General features: G+C 39.6%; 1 protein-coding gene across 1 annotated transcript in view; it reads left to right on the plus strand.

The window, feature by feature from the left end:
- The window catches only part of SCAPER (S-phase cyclin A associated protein in the ER), a gene marked incomplete in the record, with an annotated part of 368,987 nt that overhangs the window by 195,837 nt on the left and 152,391 nt on the right, over positions 1-20,759 (plus strand). Inside the window, 2 exon segments of the mRNA XM_034784768.1 lie at positions 2,147-2,283; positions 7,772-7,837. Of these exon segments, the coding sequence (XP_034640659.1) occupies positions 2,147-2,283; positions 7,772-7,837 (203 nt within the window).

A 20,759-nucleotide genomic window follows, 5' to 3' on the forward strand; every position in this document is an offset into this window, starting at 1 on the left:
AATGGACAGAAGGCTTGGGAAAATTTGCTGATGGGTTAACATTTCTGGGAAGGGATGAGGTGAGAAGAAACCCAATTTTTGACATATCAAATTCAGAAAGAAGACGACCAAGGAAAGGTGACATTGAGAAGAGAGGAAAGCCCTAGGCTGAATGACTCATGTTTTGAGTGATTAAATACACTAAGGCCTTGGCTACATTCGCGGATTCACAGCACTGCCTTGGCAGCGCTATGAAGCGCGAGTGTAGTCGCGCCGCCAGCGCTGCGAGAGTTCTCTTGCAGCGCTGCAAGTACTCCACCTCTCCGAGGGGAATAGCTTGCAGCGCTGCGAGCAAGCGTGCAGTGCTGCAGGCGTTGATTACACTGGCGCTTTACAGCGCTGCACTCACTGCACTCAGGGGGGGTGTTTTTTCACACCCCTGAGCACAGCAAGTGTAGCACTGTGAATTGCCAGTGTAGCCAAGGCCTAAGAGACCATTCATTCCTGCTGGAGAAGAGACAGCTGTACCCCACTGGCAGTGACCTGTGGAAGACGGTTAGCAGTGCTTGCACCTCTGCGATCCCTGGGCAGACTTAACTATCTGTGAACAATCCCACTTACAGAAACTGCAAAAGGCATTCAGCACATTCTCTGATTGGCCCGGACATTCCCCATCCTGGTCAATCCTGATAAGTTTTGGACCTACACTGGCTAGGATCATAGGCAGAGTAGGGCACTTCTGTGCCATTGCTGCCCCATTCTAAGCAGATTTTCCAATACTACAGGCCCTGCCACCACAAGATATGCAGGGAACCCCAGTGATTATCCCATGGCTGAATCTGTTCCTAAATCTTCTGTCTTACCCTCAAAATGCACCTTAGGTATGTGGAAATGTTAATATCTTTTATTGGTTACAAAATTACCCATTGTTTATTTTAGTGATATATATCGATAACAGATGCATTATGGGTGTTTTCTTAGTGGCTAATATTTTGCTACGACCAACATATTTTATTGCTTTATTTTGTTTTTTGTTGTGTCATTATTGGCTTTCCAATTACATATTACAATTAATTATATAACATTTTGGGTTAATTGAGAATGGTATAACCCAGTGTTTCCCAAACTTGGGATGCCGCTTGTGTAGGGAAAGCCCCTGGCGGACCAGGCTGGTTTGTTTACCTGCCGCGTCCGCAGGTTCGGCCAATCGCAGCTCCCTCTGGCCGCGGTTTGCCGTTCCAAGCTAATGGGGGCTGCAGGGAGGGCGGCCAGCATGTCCCTCATCCCACGCCGCTTCCAGCAGCTCCCATTGGCCTGGAGCGGCGTTCCAGGCTAATGGGGGCTGCAGGGAGGGCGGCCAGCATGTCCCTCAGCCCACGCCGCTTCCAGCAGCTCCCATTGGCCTGGAGCGGCGAACCGCGGCCAGTGGGAGCTACGATCGGCCAAACCTGCGGACGCGGCAGGTAAACAAACCGGCCAGGCCCGCCAGGGGCTTTCTCTACACAAGCGGCGTCCCAAGTTTGGGAAACACTGGTATAACCAGACATCACTAGTTGCTATAAGAAATTTAAAACAAACTTCTCTTTTAGTGGTTCATAGAAACATTCATGCATGAAATGTCCCATTACCATTATTAGTTAGCTAGAAAGAAAGAAAGAAATTCTGGTTTTGCTGAATATAGGCCCTGATCCTGTAAACACTGAAGCATGTGCTTAATTTTAAGTGTGTGAGGAGTCCTGTTGAAGATAATATAATAATTACAACCAGGTAAGTCAGTGCTATAAGTGTTTGCAGCATCAACATCATATATGGCTTTGTATTTTAATTAAGTACTGTGTGTTTTGATTGCTTTTAACTTATTTTCTTGAGCTAATGTTTACTTGTTCATTGAGTTTGATCTGACCAAAAGGTGTGTCTGTGTGTCTTCGGTTTGTAATTATCAGAAAGTGTTTCCAGAAATATTGTCATATTACTGGTTTATAAAAGGACAGGTGACATTGAAAAGATATAAACAAAAGTTTATACATCAACATTTGTTTCTTCATTTTCTCAGCCTTTTGTTAAATATTTATCATTGATGTTCTTTTGATGCAGAATCTTAGTTTCCTCACATGCTATAAAAATGAAATACCATTATTTTAAAATATTATTTCAATGTCTTCTGCAGGAGCACCTGTCACTGAAGAAGTACATTGTTGATATTGTGATTGAAAGCTCTGTTCCAGTAGAACCTTTAAAAGATGGAGAGGAGAAGCAAAAAACTAAAAAGAAGGCAAAGAAGCTAAAGGCACGGATGAACTCCAGGTAATGCTAATATTCTTTTAGCTTTTCTCTAAACTTAATCTTCTGTCCTTTAACAGGAATGCTATTGAACACTGAAAAAAAGTGTAAAGTTATTTGCTTCAGAAATGTCTTGAAAATAACACTGATGAGCCTAATTTATAGCCACTTTCTCTGATTGAGAAAGAAAACTGAATATCGATCTGGAGCCCTTGCTTTCACCTGTTAAGAGCTTTTCTCATAATTGGATGCCAGTGCCCTGCCAAAACTGTAGCCTCTTCCAGAATACAATAGTATGTTTAAGTATGTGTAAACCATGCCTATTTTTCTTCTTAGCTATTGATTTTTAAATGAAGTATCAAAGAAAATCAATAGTAATCAACAAATAGAAGCCATCCTGCTGTAGTGTCAAATCCCATGGCTGGATTTAATCAATTTTGTTGCCTGTCACAACAAGAAAAAGTTAGAAATATCTTAAAATGGAAAGTGAGTTGTCAGACCTGTAGTTTGTCATTAGCCTAAAAAGTGACATCTCCAGATCAGAATGATATGCAGGGCATCATTATATCATGAACTGTGGTGTCTGTCTTATAGCTGAAATGTCCCCAACTGAGGTTAGCATAACTTCAATAGAATATCATAATCTGGATTTCCTTTTTAAAACAGTCTTTGCATTTACCTTTAAAAAAGTCTAAGCATTCATTAACGTATTTTTTCTTATTTTTAATTGTGATAAGAAAGAGTTATTTGAATAGATTTATTAAAACAATAGTTTAAATAAAATAATAGTTCATTAACATTGCTACGATGCAATAATGCTAACTTAAATCTTGCACAGATGCACTTATTCTGTCTTTTATCATCTTGTTGCCTCAAGTTCTTTCTTTCCCCTTTTGCTCTTGTATGTGATAGATTTTTTGTCATTGGCATCTTACATATGATCACCAAATTAGAGTTTACTGTTTTACAAGATGCATGTATTGAAAGTACAGTGTCTACTTTCCTTCAGAATTTCTGATTATTAGGGGTAGGGAGTTGTTCATATTGCCGGTTTACTGTACTCACTGAGTCCAATCATACATTCCTTACTCAAGTAAAAGTTCCAGTGAATTCACTGAAAAATTTGCCGAAGTAAGGAAAACAGGATCAAGCCAATTGTTTGTTGTTCGCATCAATAACTGAAATATTCTGTCAGTACATCTTGAATTCTAGTGTGTCACATGAGTCAGCATATTTTAAAAATATTATTTATAATTACATTATTGTGGTATTATTTTATAGATTTCATTTAATTGAAATGTTCACTGAAAGCTTCAAAATCTAGAAAAATATGAAAAGCAAGATAATTAATATTTTAGTTTCAAGGAATAGCCAAATAATTTTCTGTTATTTTAGGTCATTAACCCTGAAAAGAAAATTGTGAGTTAATATTGAACATTTAACCATAAATATAGCCATAAGAAGCTCAGCAAAAATATAATATGTGGTTCAGTCCAGTAGCATAACAGAACAAAGATTGTCCCATAAAATTTAAAGCAAAAACAAAGCCTTAGTAAAATACTTTGAATATACTCCATTTGGCAAATTAATTTTAACTGTGCAGATATTGCTTTACCTTTAGGTTTACCAGTTGGCACCTTAATAAGTCACTGTAGTATTGGTAAACACTGCCTGGATACTCTCATGAGATCTCATTGTTGATCTGAGGGAGAAGGGTTTCCCATATTCAGAACACAAAAGAGGGCTTTATTAGACTAGATGATTAAAGCAGGAGGAAGCAGGAGTCTCAGTGTTGTGAAATACTTTATGAAATGAGTTATGTGATGTCTACCACATTTCTGTGAAACAATCCAATTCTAAGACCACCAAACAGTTGGGAGTCACTATTCAAAACCAACTCAGAACTTATCTGGACGGTAGATTTAAAGGCCTTATTAACTAATTTGGGAAGGAAGGGGGACTGGGTGGGAAGTGAGGAGCATGGAACAGTAATAATTCATTTAGAATTTCCCAGGAAGTCTTAAGTTGAGTCATCGATATACCTTATTTCATAATGGTCATGGGAAACTCCCCCTAGGTTTGTAAACTTGGCAATTATGAATATATTTCAGTTGTTAGAAAATTATAAGATTTTAAATTTGAGCTGAAGCTAGTAACTGCACTAAAATAGGTTTGTGTTGCTTTCATGAGATGCTAGATCTTAAATCAGAATATGAAAGCAACTAAGAGCAAAGGTGAATGAAAGGACAAATTGTGATCAATGGGTTATTAGTTCTGTGTAAAAGTTTTGTTGGTCTATTAATAATATTTATAACCCTAAGCCATTAAACTGGTGCTGTAATAACAGCTGATATATATCTAGGTAAATTATCCCAGTTTAATATGTATGTGATTCTATCAAAAGAATGCTTCAGTGTCTGCATGTCAGATTGATTGTCAGTGAGAACTAAATAGTAAATTCTGATAATACACCTGAAGAAATTAACAAAAGAATATGTTTTGTGATTTCTCATTTACAATTTGTTTAAAACCTTCCTTTCACAAAAAATTGTTGTGGGATGTATTTTAGGTGAATAATTTTTGGTTTACTTTTCTGGGCCATACTCCAAGTTAGAATGCCTTTGTACTGGATAAGAGACAGGAAACAGAAAGTGAGAATAAATGGTCAGTTTTCATCATGGAAAAAGGTTAATAGCGGGATGCCTCAAGGTTTCTTACTAAGTCCAGTCATGTTTAATATATTTATTAATGACCTGGAAAAGGGGGGTAAATAACGAGGTAGAAAAACTTTTAGGTAATGCAAATGATACATCTACACTACAATAAAAAAACCATGGCACTGAGTCTCAGAGCCCATGTCAATTGACTCAAGTTTGCGAGGCTAAAAATTGTAATGTAGATGCTTGCGCTGGAGCCCAGGCTCTGAGACCCTCCCCTTCACTGGGTTTCAGAGTCCGAGCCCGAACATCTACACTACTATTTTTTGCCCCGTGAGCCCAAGTTAGTTGACCCGAGCACTGAGACTCACTGCCGCAGGTCTTTTTTTGTTGTGTAGACGTACCCTAAGTCAGTGGTTCTCAAACTTGGGTTGCTGCTTGTTCAGGGAAAGCCCCTGGGGGGCCGAGCCAATTTGTTTACCTGCCGCGTCCGCAGGTTCGGCCGATCGCAGCTCCCACTGGCTGTGGTTCACCGCTCCAGGCCAGTAGGGGCTGCAGGAAGTAGTGCAGGCTGAGGGACATGCTGGCCGCCCTTCCTGCAGCCCCCATTGGCCTGGAGCAGCAAACCACGGCCAGTGGGAGCTGCGATCAGCCGAACCTGCGGACGCGGCAGGTAAACAAAACCGGCCCGACCCGCCAGGGGCTTTCCCTGAACAAGCGGCGGCCCTAGTTTGAGAACCACTGCCCAAAGTGGTTTAGGTTAGTCAAATCCAGGGAAGACTGTGAAGAACTTCAGAGGAACTTAACTAAGCAAGGTGAATGGACAAATGCAGTTCACAGTAGATAAATGCAAAGTAGTGCTCACTGGAGGGGAAAAATGAACTATTCATATACCTTACAGAGTTCTAAATTAGCTAGGTCTACTCAAGAAAGAGACATGGGCATTACTGACAGTTCAATGAAGACCTCTGCTCATTGTGCAGATACAGTCAAAAAAGCAAAGAAAATGTTAAGATCCGAACGGATTGGAATGGAGAATAATATGAAAAATATTACAATCATATCAAAGATATGCCCTCATCTGGTACCCTGTGTGCTGCACTGGTGGCCACATTGCAAAAAGGATATTACATAATTGGTGGGTGAAGGGGGGCAGTTCAGAGAAGGTGATGAGAATGATTGGGGCATGAAAAAGATGTCATATGAAGAGAGATGGAAAAGATTAGGATTATTTGCTTTACAAAGAAGGGGACATGATAAAAGTATATAAAATGCTGAATAATATGGAGAAGGTAGATTGTGAATGTCTGTTCTCCCTGTCTCATAACACAAGAACAAGGGGACATTCAATAAAATCGAAAGATAACAATTTGTAACTGATCAAAAGGAAATACTTTTCACTCAATATGGAATTAGATTGTGAAACTCATTGCTACTGGCTGTCATTGAAGCCAGTATTTTAGCATGATTCAAGGGAGAGTTGGACATTCATAGGGTTATCCAGAGTTATAATAGTTTATCCTAAAATAGTTTTGGAAGGAAGATAAAACCTCATTCTTCAGGCTTAAAGCAAAGAATGACTATTAACAATTAGGATGACATCTTATTGAGGAGCCGATTATCCTATATTTGCCTACTGTGGGGTTTCAGCTCCTTCCTCTAAAGCAATTTATGATGATCACTGTCAGAGAAGGATTACAGATCTGATCACTGGTCTGATCCAGTATGCAATTCTTATGTTCAAAATAACTCATTTCCCATTTGGACACCTAAAAAAGTGGCTGGATTTTCCTTTCTGAAAATCTGAATGACTTGCCCTACGTCAGAGATTGAGTCAGCTGCAGAGCTAGGAATAGAACTCAACAGTCCTGAGCAGCAGCCTTACCTAACCCAAACGTCACTATCTCTCCACTTAGTTTCTGCATATGCCATCATTTTCTTTCTGAATATGAAGTCAATGTAGAGTTTTCCTAATTGGTCCAAAGCTGAATTTTCTGGCTGCTCTGTTGGATATTTCTTTTACAATAGGGCTCTGTCTGTAAGAAGTGAGAATTTAAATTTTCTGCATCACCATAGTGTCTAAATTTGTTTTACCAAATATATTAAATGTTAATGAATCACTGCAATGAATCCTGACTTAGGTTGATGAACTGATGATGTTTATCACCTGTTGGCCCAGTCCAGCTGGAGCCACACTAAGCAGTGGTAAAGAAGTATTGTCTCAAATTTTCTTTTACTTTGGCATGTGGCCAATGTAAACAAGAATACTTTTAAGTGTCTAAACAGGTTTACGCTGTTGATCCTGCTTACATTTCCCAAAGTAAAGCAGATATTCATAGAGAGATTTATTTTAGAGTTGTATGTCTCATGAAATACATTGTTATAGTACTGTCATTAGTGTTTCATAGAAGATTTAATTGGACCCTCAAATGTAATGGACAATTTGAATGTAAATTATAACACTTGTGATAAATTTGTCTTTTGATTCATTAGACATGTCAAAATTAGTAATGTTTTCATCTGCAATGATATTTTCAGGATAAAAATAATATTTCTCTAACCATTGTTTTGTATTCCATTTGTTATGATTTTGAAAATCAGCTTAAAATATCTTAAATACACAACAGGTGAAGTTATAGTAACAATAATCATACGAAGTCACTGGCTGTTCTTTAGGAACAAATATGGCTGATGAAAAGACAAAAATGGCTTACAATAAAATTGATTTTCAGAAATGCCCAGTGACTTGTACAGTGTCATGAAGCTGAATAAATCACATAGTAGAATTGTCTAATTGGTTTTCAAACATTGAATAATTAAAGAAAAATCAATGTTGATTAATATTTTTCCCTCAGGGCTAAAGAATATGAAAGTTTAATGGAAGCAAAAAATGCCACCTCTGAATCACCATACAAAGCAAAGTAAGTATTTAACTGTATACTTTGTTGTTTGTGTTTTTTGTAGACGTGCATCTGCAACTTTTCCGTAGGGGTCGATGTGGTAAGCTTTCCATTCAATACTTGGTATACTGTCCTCTTGAACTGCAGATCAGTTCCTAACACAGAAAGTCAGCGCTATAACCACTTCAGTGATAAGATGCAAAATATGCATCTCCACACAATAGGCAAAGAGGTTAGCAGGGGGCCAACATTTTAGGTTCCAGTGACCCAAATCAGGCTACAGTACAATATAATGTCCATAAGAGAGAAAAGAGTTTTTTCAGGGGTTTTCATTTATTTCACAAGGAATTTTGCCATTGGCAGCGTATCTTGGGCCAGATATTCATTGGCTTCAATGATGCTTCACCAGTGTACGCCAGCTGAGTGGTGATCTGGCCACTTGTCTCTGTAGACATATATATTATTAACCCATTGATAGGCAAATCTAGGAAGCTGGGGACCAGGAAATTTGTTGCAATGAAGTTAAAAATGATATGCAAGCTCAATGAATTAACACGAGTTAAGGAGTCAGAAATGTTTTGGAGACCACCAGCTGGAAGAATGATTGTGCAAACATGCACTCAAAATAGGATTGTAATGTGGAAGAGGTAAGTATAGAAAACAATTTAGAAATGAAATTGTTTGTACCACTACTGAAGCTTAATTTTGCAGTCCCTTCCATAATCTACTCTGTCCACCGGAATTTCTGTTTAAGGCTCCCCCAGCCAAGAATCAGGATGGCTGCTCACACAGATAGAGAAGATGATTCTGGCAACCTGCATCTCATATCTCCATTCCTGTTGTAGATCTCTTCTTTGCTATCTGAGCATCATTGCAGACCCCTCTAAGAATAAGGAGGGGAAAGAGAATGTTCCTGCTCTGCTGGGCCAGGTTTGCCCAGTAGTTGCAGTAGTTTGTTGATGAAATCACTAGTTTGCCCAGTAGTAGCCCTGGTAGTTGCTCCTTCAACCAACTTCTAGAGAAGCCTGGTTTGCCCAGATTGAGGCCTTCCATATAAACCGTCGATCTCAAATGTACATTAGGGCCTGGAGAACTTTTCAGAGGTGGTATAAAAAGTGACACACGAAATTAGGGTGTGTTCCAGCCCTCAAATCTGGAGTACTTTGCATTTGTCCTGATTGAATTTCATCCTATTTACTTCAGACCATTTCTCCAATTTGTCCAGATCATTTTAAACCTATCCTCCAAGACAGCCCCTCCCAGCTTGGTATCATCTGCAAGCTTTATAAGTGTACTCTCTGCCATTATCTAAATCACTGATGAAGATACTGAACAGAGCAGGACCCTACTTGATATGCCCTTCCAGTTTGGCTGTGAACCACTGATAACTACTCTCTGGGAATGGTTTTCCAACCAGCTATGCACTCACCTTATAGTAACTCCATTTAGGTTGTATTTCCCTAGTTTGCTATGGTAAGTAATATATAAATACATATAATCTAAGTAAGTCAAATAGCAACTAGAAAAGACAGCCAACTCAGACTTTTGGGTACTTTTTGTGAACAAAATTATTAGTCAGCTGCTAGTTATGCAGGTTCTACTTAACCACATTGTCTTTTCCCCCTTGCTTGTACTCTGAACTTCTGATATTAATTGCCTTGTACTGCTAATAATAATCAACAAATTGTTCCCATTTTCCATGTGATTTTATCAGTGATGACCATCACTAAGCATCTCCATCAATGGCACATCATAAATGCTCTGGGATAGAGGGTACTGTTGTTGACTTCCATTTCTTAATAATTAGAGTAAGTATTATGACAGATTAGCACTCTTGGATCTCTGCTTCCTGTGTGTGGCTGCCAGGAAACTCATAGTTAAAGCCTGATTATCAGCCGATAGCAGGGTGGGCATGTGCCTGGCTCTCCTTGAAACACTGATAAATCATAGTGCCTTCAGTCATCTGATTCAGCTGTACCACAGTACAAACTCAACAATCCCCTGATTTTTCACCTGAAAATTTCCTTTTATTTTTGACTTGAACTAACTATAATTTTTGTTGTTGTTGTTGCTTCATTGGACTCACCAGCCTCAGTCCCTCATTAGCTCCTGTGGCTTCTCTTCTTTTAATCTGATTTTTCTTGTTTCACCTGTTTTCTTGTTTATCTTCTTTATTTTTATATCTCTTGTGTCTGAAGAACTTATAAACTCTGCAGGAATCCTATTCCTGGACGGTCATTCTACTCCTGGTGGAGTACAGCATCTTTGTTGGGAAGCCTGTGAAGTTTTATAAATTCTTCTAGAATGCTGACAGCGTTTTCAATGGCTCAGGTATTCATAGCAAGTATTTCCAAAAAATACACCCCATGCACTTGACCAGTCCTCACTGAGGAGAAACAAATAAATCATTTTAGTGTTTACTTGCTGCTCTGATAACTGGGAGATCACTGAGCGATGTTCGGTCGCCAAGTTGATGGCATTCATTGTGAATTCTCACTTAACAGAGTGGGCTCCGTGAAGGCTGCCATCTTCCACTCTACACGATTACACTCTAACATATCTCGGAATGAAGCTTGACCGCACCCTCTCCTTCCGTAGTCATCTTGAGAAGATAGCTGCAAAGATAAAAACGAGAGCCAACATAATCCAGAAACTAGCATGTATAACCTGGGTTGCATCAGTGTTGCCAACATCTGCAATAACACTTGTATGTTCAGTAGCTGAATATTGTGCACTGGTATGGAGCAGATGCAGCTACACACGTCTCGTGGCTACCCAGCTAAATACAGTGATGTGGTGCATCATGGGAACCCTTAAGTCGACTCCAACACCATGGCTACCTGTCCTGTCTAACATCGCTCCCCCCGCCAATATCACGAACTGCTGCAACATTCCACAAAGCTCAGTGAATCCAGGAAAACAGATGTCTTCCTATTCACCAAGACCTTGACAACACCCCCCCCCCCAACAACATCTTGGGTCCTGCAAGCCTTTCTGGGAACATTCATTAAGTCTCATGCAATCAGGCTATGATCAGAAGGAGGCTTGGAAAGCAAATTGGGCTACACAAGACTTAAAAAATAAGCACTTTGTGCCAGATCCCTTCCACGGTCATCTTGGTCAACACTGAACCGAATTCTAACCAACCATGGTAGATACGGATATCTAATGCACAAATGGAAAATCAAGGACTCCCTGGTGTGCAAGTGTGATTCCCCACGACAGACCATCGAACATATCACCACCTACTGCCCAATTTATAAATATGAAGGAGGCATTGCTGCAATAAATTCTGCTACTCCTGATGTAGCCTTTTGGCTCAATCAGCTTCAGGTGAAATTGTAGTTGGTGCTCTACACCAGCCATACAAAAGAAGAAGTGTTTACTAAATTAACAATTTTTAGCATATAATACCAGAAAAATTAGAAGATGTGGCTAGGTATTCTAGGTTTTCTGAATACTGATGAGTGGCTTATTCTATACACAGGTATTATGTAGACACAGAGCATATTGTTGATAGTTAACAATAAATAAATAGTAGAAGTGGTAATTACCATATAATAAAATTATATTAAATCAGTTCTGTATTACAGCACTGACACTAGTGACAATAACCCTTAACTGCTTGGAAATTGATGAGATTTAGTCTTTCAGTTGGAAATTTAGGGGGCAGAAGACTAGTGTTCAGTCCAGTATATTTAACTATGTCATGATGTTCCAAACTAAAACAGGTGTTGCCAGAGTCCTATAATAAAAGTCTCTAGGGCTGAATCCTATTGTCTGGCCCTGTCCTGGTGCCAGACCAGTCTCCAGTGCAAGTTAGAGCACCCTGATAGTATTCTACTGTGGTTCCCCAGGCTATGCTCAAATTGCAACATTATGCATCTGCAGTACATAAAGTCGGATTGAATTCTAAAAAGTCTGTAGGATTACTTTGTTAGATTATCGTCTAAATAGATATCTGAAAAATGTAGGACTAGATGGTATCCTGAGATTCCTAACCGTGAATGGATTGACAAAAATGGATGGGTAGGTGAAAAGAGCTTATGCCCCCTCATGGAAGTTGAGCGTAATCATGGTTCTTGCACTCATGAGTGTAGGGATCATGTGAGTCTGGAATTGCAAGCCACCTCAAAGTGGGAAGGGAAGGCTTGAGAAGAAGGAGCAGCAGAGCCAACTTGTCACAAAGTGGGTGAGCATACACTACACCCTTTTAAGCAGGAAACAGTGGACATGTTCCCTTGTGTGCCAGGAAACTCTGTTCCTCTAGAACTTCCTGCCGATTTGTGTGATTTTTGCATCACTCTGATGCTGGGCAGAATGCAGCCCACATTCTAAACGTGTACACAGACCTACAGAAAAATAGCAATGTGAGACTTCTGTTTCTGAAAGATCTTCTGGAATCAAGGTAGTGCTCAAATCCAGTTTAGTCAGAAAGCCAGCTTTCAGCACAGTAACCTGAAAGCAGTTAACATTTCAAAAATAAAATATCTAACTATCCAGCATCAGGACTTAAGTATTTGCCAGTTGCTCTGAGGTCAAGGCAATAGCAATAGGAACTCCAGTTTGAACATACTTTGTGAAAGAGGGAATAGAAGACTGCCTATGAGTCAACCAACAGCTCAGTTCAGAGCTTACATCATATATTGTGCCAGGAAATTAAGCAAATCTTTAACAGAACTGAAGACAAATAATCTAGGAAAGGTAACTTTATATCCCTCAATAAAAGAGTGAATGAGAAGACAAGAAACTTCATGAGGCAAACACTAAAGCCTGGATCAGTGTGGTTTTCTAGTGTAAAAAGACATTTTTAACAAAGGAAAAAGTTAAAAGGAAAGATTATACTGCTATTAAGCTAAGCATAGGGCCCTGTGTTACCTAGTACAATAGTTGAAAAAACAAACTGGAAGAAAGGAACAGAGCAACAGTAGGTCTAGGGTGGAACATTATCATACTACTGAGAAATTTTTAAAAAGTTAGATTTTTATCCTTTCAGCCAGAACACAGAGTATTTTACTGGGAGCTAATATTAACCGTGCTACTGTGCCTGGCGGACAAAAAGTGAATTCTTTCCAGTAATAAGAGTCTAGAATCTATCCAACGCAGGCTCTGAGAAAATCTGCTGAGGTAATGAGACATGGCATATCAAGGAGTGAAAGGGTAAAAAACTGGGAATGCTAGTATTGGAAAGGAATGTGAGACAGATTCTTAGCCACCTTTAATGTCTGTAATAATATGTGATCTGAAAAAAATTCTCTCTCACAAAACAAACATCGATATTTTCTGTTTATTCTAAAAGAAGGTCTTAAATAATCTGACTAGGCTGGAATTATATTAATAAACAAAGAAACTTTTCCTAAAGATGAACAATAAATGTTCTTTTTTAAATCTCAAAGGCTATAAGACCTTGCATCATTAACAGACTACATGTGTAGACTTCAAAATTACAAATAAATCTACATTAGAGCAAAGAAGTTGAAAATAATTTCTTGTTATATGTATCTACTAAGATCTTAGATCTGTGTTTTCCTTTCAACTGTTAGTGGTTTCATCAACTAAAGCAGTTGAAGGAATGCAGTTCCCTACCTTCTTTTAGGTGTTAATGATGTCAACAGATGTTGCAGAAGAAAGAGAGGACCCCAAATTTAGGGTCTTGACATGAAAAGCTTTTTACCTGCCATCTTTATGATTAAACTACAGTAGTGTTGCAAGGACCACTAGTTTCCTGTTGCAGTTCACAGATTGTTTTAGTAGCTGCTGTTAGTTTACATTTCGCAGTTTTACACAATTTTTTGCATTGGCCAAGCACTGGATCAAATGTTTTCTAAACAGCACATTAAATAGTTGGATGACATTAATATTAGTCAGCAGTCTGGACCCATGCTGCTTTGGCAGGTATGAAATGTGCACTTCTGTGGGCTCCAGAGTACTGACTCTAAAGTGGTGGTTTTTTTGTTTTGTTTTTTATGGGATTGTCAGAAGACTCAAAGCAGTTCTTTGCTACAAGTAGAAGTTTAGAAGATGGCCAGTAGAGATTTCTAGCATATCTGATGAGCAGCTTTTGTCCCCTAAAGCTGAGGGAAACGGTCCCAGAATACTACCTATTCCTTAGGTGCTCTGCCCTGTCCACTAATTTGTGCAGCCAATGACACTTTTCCAAGCAAATGAACGCTATCATTGCAGCAGGGAGACTATTCCCAGTTGACTTGTTCGCTTGGTAGCTTCACACAGCTGTTTGTTGATGGGTGCTCTTTTTGGTTATTTGTTGAAGGTGAACAGATTCCTGTGGCTCCTATAGTGTTAATTTTTAGGCTGTGGATCAGTTTAGATGTAATAATTTAGCATTTCATCCAGTAAACTTGCCTATTAAAGTTACATTTACATGGATACCTATTATCTTAGGGAGATAGGGTGGGTGAGGTAATATCTTTTATTGGACCAACCTTTGTTGGTGAGAGAGACAAGCTTTCAAGGTCTGTGTAGCTCAAAAGCTTGTCTCTCTCACCAACAGAAGTTTGGTCCAATAAAAGATATTTCTCGCCTTGTCTCTAATATACTAGGACCGACACAGCTACAACAACATGGCATCCATCCCATTCCCTTTGTAATATCTGTTAGAAGGCTGCACTAGCAGACAGATTTAAGGAAGGGGAAAGTAGGTTATCACAAAATAAGTTATACTTTGCACTTACTTAGCACCTTTTTTCCAAGGACCATAGAGTTTTCAGTATAAAATTAAGCATCAAAACACCATGTGAGGTATCAAAGTGTTATGAACCCCATTACATAAATAGAGAAAGTGAGGCAGAGGAAAATGTTGAGACATGCTGCAATTGATGTAGTGAGTCAGTAGCTGGGACAGAAATCAAATCTTCCCAGTCTTGTGCTTTAACCATTAGATAACACTAGTTAACACTGCCTTTCTGCAGGTTTGTAAAATTGTCTCTAAACTCCTCTAAAAAAAACAAAACAAAACTATCACAAAAAGGCACATGCTGAACACTACAGAAATTTAAGCTGTCATTATCCTGAAAAGAGGATTAAATAGAGAGGGAAGACAGAATTAAAAAGAAAAACTCTAATAAGAGTCTGCTACAGAAGAAATGGGATATGTTGTCTGAGATAAATTCTTGCATAGCCAAAAATTAAACATTCTATATGTCAATGATTTTCAAAGTTTGGGTCGCGACCCAGTACTGGCTTGCAGAATCCAAGGCACTGGGTCGCCTTGCTTAGCACTGGCAGCTGGCCAGTAAAAACTAGTCGTAAAACTAGTAGTCCCTACCCGGAAGCAGCCAGCAGCAGGTCCAGCTCGTAGGCAGGGGTGCCACGGGGCTCCGTGTGCTGCCCGAGCACTTGTTCCACACTGGTGATGGAGGGATGGTGCCTGCAGGCGAGAGCCGTGCGGAGTCGCTTGCGTGCCTCCGCCTAGGATCCAGACCTGCTGGCCGCTTCTGGGGTGCAGTGCGGTCTGCGGTGCCAGAACAGGCGGGAAGCCTGCCTCTGCACCCCAGCTGCACCACTGACCAGGAGCCGCCGGAGGTAAGCCCGTGCCCCAGCCCCATGCCCCAAATCCCCTGCCCCAACCCTGAGCCCCCCCAAGCCCGGAGCCCCTTCCTGCACCCCAACCCCCTCATCCCTGGCCCGACCCCAGAGCCTGTACCCCCAGCCCAGAGCCCTGACCCCTTCCTGCACCCCAGTCCCTGCCCCAGCCCTGAGCCTTCTCCCACACCATAAACTCCTCATCCTCAGCTCCGTTGGGTTGCAGGTATCAACAATTTTCTTCGGCTGAATCACCAGAAAAAAAGTTTGAAAACCACTGCTCTATATTACAGTATAGTCTTGTTTGCCACCCAGTGCACCATCTGACTCTCAGAAGAGAAAGATATTTAGGCCATTCTTGGTCTAATACATAAGTTACTATTTAGGCCAATTATAAGACATTAGACCAAAGTATTGGCAACATTCAGAGACAAACCTCCATTTTAAAGGAATTAGTGGAAAGAAGCAGATAATCCCACATGCTGGAAATATTTGTGTAGAATTTGTTATTTTCCAAACAGCTGTGCAAACTATAAAGGAGCCAAAAAAGAGTAAATAAATCTCCAGTTAATACACAATCCTTTAAGAGGATACAATATACACCCCCTTCTGACTGTGCCAGGGCAGGTACCACCAAAGCCTTTCCTATCCCTCTTCATAGTTCCTGCTGGGGCAATAGGAGGGAGCAAGATGTATGCTTCCCATTTGGATTCTGGCTAGTTCCTGAAAAAGAATGTGGTTCATTGCAACCTCCCGCTCCCTTGTAAACCTGTACATCAGTTGGACAGACACTAGACCTGTGTCTGTCCATATTAATTCTCCTTTAGGTGTGTGCAGTATACATCCAAGATTTTATTGAGTTAATCTGTAGAAATGGTGAAAATAACTTGACAAATCAGTATTCTTAAGGCCTTTCTCTAGAAATGAAGCTTAGCCTAAGAATGTTGATATAGATCCTTTTTCCTTTTCGTTTCCAGTATGTAAAATCTACTAAAAATTAGGGCTGTCGATTAATTGCAGTTAACTCACACAATTAACTCAAAAAAATAAATCGTGATTAATCGCAGTTTTAATTGCACTGTTAAACAATAGAATACCAATTGAAATTTATTAAATATTTTGGATGTTTTTCTACATTTTCATATGTATTGTATTCTGTGTTGTAATTGAAATAAAAGTGTATATTATTTTTTATTACAAATATTTGCACTGAAAAAATGCTAAAATATTATTTTTCAATTCACCGCATACGAGGTACTGTAGTGCAGTCTCTTTGTTCTGAAAGTGCAACTTACAAATGTAGATTTTATTTTTGTTACATAACTGCACTCAAAAACAAAACAATGTAAAACTTCAGAGCCTACAAGTCCACACAGTCCTACTTCTTGTTCAGCCAATTGCTAAGACAAACAAGTTTGTTTACATTTACAGGAGATAATGCTGCCCTCTTCTTATTTACAGTGTCACCTGAAAGTCAGAACAGGTATTTGCATGGCATTTTGTAGCCGGCATTGCAAGGTATTTACATGCCAGATATGGTACACATTCGTGTGCCCCTTCATGCTTTGGCCACCATTCCAGAAGACATGCTTCCATGCTGACGACGCTCGTTAAAAAAGTAATGTGTTAATTACATTTGTGACTCAACTCCTTGTGGGAGAATTCTATGTCCCCTGCTCTGTTTTACCAGCATTCTGCCATATATTTCGTGTTATGGCAGTCTCACATGATAACCCATTACACGTTGTTCAATTTAAGAACACTTTCACTGCAGATTTCACAAAACGCAAAGAAAGGTACCAATGTGAGATTTCTAAAGATAGCTACAGCACTCGACCCAAGGTTAAAGAATCTGAAGTGCCTTCCAAAATCTGAGAAGGATGAGGTGTAGAGCATGTTTTCAGAAGTCTTAAAAGAGCAACACTCCGATGTGGAAACTATGGAACCCAAACCACCAAAAACAAAAATCAACCTGCTGGTGGCATCTGACTCAGATAATGAACATGCATCGGTCCACACTGCTTCAGATTGTTATTGAGCAGAACCCATCATCAGCATGGATGCATGTCCCCTGGAATGGTGTTTGAAGCGTGAAGGAACATATGAATCTTTAGCACATCAGGCACATAAATATCTTTCAATGCCGGCTATAACAGTGCCATGAGAACACCTGTTCTCACTTTCAGGTGACATTGTGAACAAGAAGCATGATCTCCTCCAAATGTAAACAAGCTTGTTTGTCTGAGCAATTGGCTGAACAAAAAGTAAGACTGATTGGACTTGCAGGCTCTAAAATTTTACATTGTTTTATTTCTGAATGCAGTTTTTTTGTACATTTTTAAGTTCAACTTTCATGATAAAGAGATTGCACTACAGTACTTGTATTAGGTTAATTGAAAAATACTATTCCTTTTTTTTATAGTACAAATATTTGTAATAAAAAATAAATATAAAGTGAGCACTGTACACTTCGTATTCTGTGTTGTAATTGAAATCGTATATTTGAAAATCTTGAAAACATCCAAAAATATTTAAATAAATGGTATTCTATTATTTAACTGTGCGATTAATTGTGATTCATTTTTTTAATCACGTGATTAATTGCGATTCATTTTTTTAATTACTTGACAGCCCTACTAAAAATACTTAGCCCATAGCACAAAGAAACTCTTGTTATAAAATATTTTGGATTTTTTTTATTTATTACTTATTTATTACTATTATATAGCATAAAACCTTTTACATGAGCAGCCCTCATTTTGGCATTTGAATTGTAAAAATGTCAATATATTTTTATTTACTAAAATTATTATTTAGTTAGTATTTATATTTTGGTAGCACCTCCCAGTCAGCCACACCCATATGTGCTTTATGTATATTTCTTCTAAAATCTGGATTATTCATGTTTGTGGTTAATACTAAAATCTTATTTGGTGAGATGTAAATCATTGTAGATTAAAAAGACATATACTGTATTTGTGGCATCCCTTTTTGTGAAGCCCGGTGAATTTTGCCTAGGTGTTTGTAGTTTCTAGTATGAAAAAGTGGAGGAACACAGAACTCAGGACAGAAAGAATGTAAATATTGTCATGAAATAGATGTATAGATGAATTTGGAAAGGCTGCTATGTCCATATAAACACTGGAGCAAACATTACAATTTCTCCTAATCTGTTGATACCAATGATAAATTCCGTATTCAAGCACAATCCACTGTATCAAACAAATTCCTTGGTTCTTCAAAACAATCCTAAGTAAAGAGAGCACCATCTTTCCTTTGCCCAAAAAATCAGTTTAAAGACTATCTGGAGTTGAGATAACTCATCCAGGATTTAGCGGTTGCAGAGAACATTTCTGCTTCTGTCCTCCCAACAAGACCACATACTGTACCATTTTCCTGTCAATGGATTAGCAGACAATAGAACATAAGTAAGGCTATGATTTAGTCACAGAGGTCACAGAATCTGAGATTTCCAGTGACCTCCGTGACTTCAGCCTGCAGTGGTTGGGAATTGCAGGGTCCCCCGCTGCCTCTGGCAGTCCCTGGAGCTCCAAGCCACTGTGAGCGGTGGGATACCACGCAGCTCCCAGGAGGCAGGGTACCCCCACGCTCCTGGCCACCGCCAGCAGAGGAACCCCCAAGCTCGCTGGCGGCAGGGAACCCTGCACTCCTTGCCATGGTGGGGGAACCCCCAAGTTCCAGGCGGCTGAGGGCAGTGGGGGAACCCCACAACTCCCATCCCCCATAGGCAGCGAGGGATCCCCAGAGCTGCAGACAGCAGGAGTACCCCCGCAGCCCTCAGCTGCTGCAGGCTGCTCCTAACCCCAGCGCAGCTGCCCCGCTTCAGGCGGTGTGAGGACCAGCAGATCCCCATTTTGTCGGGGATATTTTTAGAAAAAGTCATGGACAGGTCATTGCTTCCATGAATTTTTCTCTTTTGCTCATGATCTGTCTGTGGCTTTTACTAAAAATATCTGTGACAAATCTTAGCCTTAAACATAAGCAATTCAGGAGTAAATTATTAACATGTGGGGCTGGAAATTTCACTCCTAGGGCTTGTCTATACTGCCCCACAGTTTGGACTACAGGGTGTGTGAATAGCAGTACGCACCAAAGTGCTGAGCTGTAATTCCACCATGTGGATGCAGCAGGCGCAAACTAAAAGCTTGCTAGTTTGCGTTAACATCGTCCTCTTCAAACAGGACTACGCCAGGCTGAACTAAAGTTTGTCTTCTAGTAAAAGATTCTGGAGTTATTTACAGTTGAAGTTAAAATCTGGCAGTTTCTTTCTTGAGGGGGAATACATTACCAGCAGTGTTTCTTCCGTTGAGGTTGGAAATTGGACATAGTTTTTTAGCTCGTATTACTGAAACATCACTCTAATTCTGGCATTCTTCCTTTAAGCTTAGTTCAGATGAATCACAGTTTTGATTTACCTCAGGGTTAAATACAGACCTCTTGTGTTCAGTGAATGTTCCTTATGCCTTTTTAAATACTATTGGCATTGGGCGGAATATATGCTAAATTCATAAAGACATTGACATACAAATATGTGTATTCTATAGGTATGTGTAGGTACTTTGTAGTTCACTGTTTAAAATATTAGAATTACTCTCTGCAGTGGTGAAACAGTCCTCCAACCAATAAAGTGGCCACTTTTCTGTCACAAAGTCTAATGTTTTGCCCATAATTTTACGCTTGCTTTGCCTCTACCTTAATCTGATGGGACACCAGCCCAAATTCAAATACAAAGTGGCGGGGCAGAGAAACCATTTTTAATAGTCTTTTTCCTTTTATATTAATTTTTGTGTAGATGTAGTCCCCTATTGAAAGTGTTAGTGATATGGGGTGTATTAAGAAAGAAGCACATCAAAACTGTGCAAAGAAAATACTCATACTGTATACTGTAGTTCTGAGTAGTCAATACAAAATCATATTTTATATTAGTACATTAATATTATTTTAATGATTAGTAAAATATATTTCAACATAAACCCTCATAATTATTAGATTGTGCAGCCTCCAGTGTGTCTCCATCCAGTCATGTAATTTGGAAGAAATATTTACTTAAGGGATTTAAGCACTTCCTTACTTAAACATGTACCTTGCTGAATAAGAATGGGCTTTAATGTATGTTTAAATGCTGTCCTGAATTGGGGCCTATGGCTGAAATATAATTGAGATCCAATATACAGTTTGTTGGACCGAGGAAGAAAAGCAAGAGTTCCTCTTTGAGTGGTTGAACATGTGTATTCCACTCAGGTGTGTGTGGGTGCCCAGTACACCAGAGCCAGAGTGTTTTATGCAGCAGTACCCATTGGGTCCGTGAATGCATCCGGCACCTTCTCCTGGCCCCTCCTGAGGCTATACGAGAGTGGCACTGCCAGTTCCATATCACCAC

This window comes from Trachemys scripta, chromosome 10 (genome assembly GCF_013100865.1).
Source record: "Trachemys scripta elegans isolate TJP31775 chromosome 10, CAS_Tse_1.0, whole genome shotgun sequence".
Classification (NCBI taxonomy): domain Eukaryota; kingdom Metazoa; phylum Chordata; order Testudines; family Emydidae; genus Trachemys; species Trachemys scripta.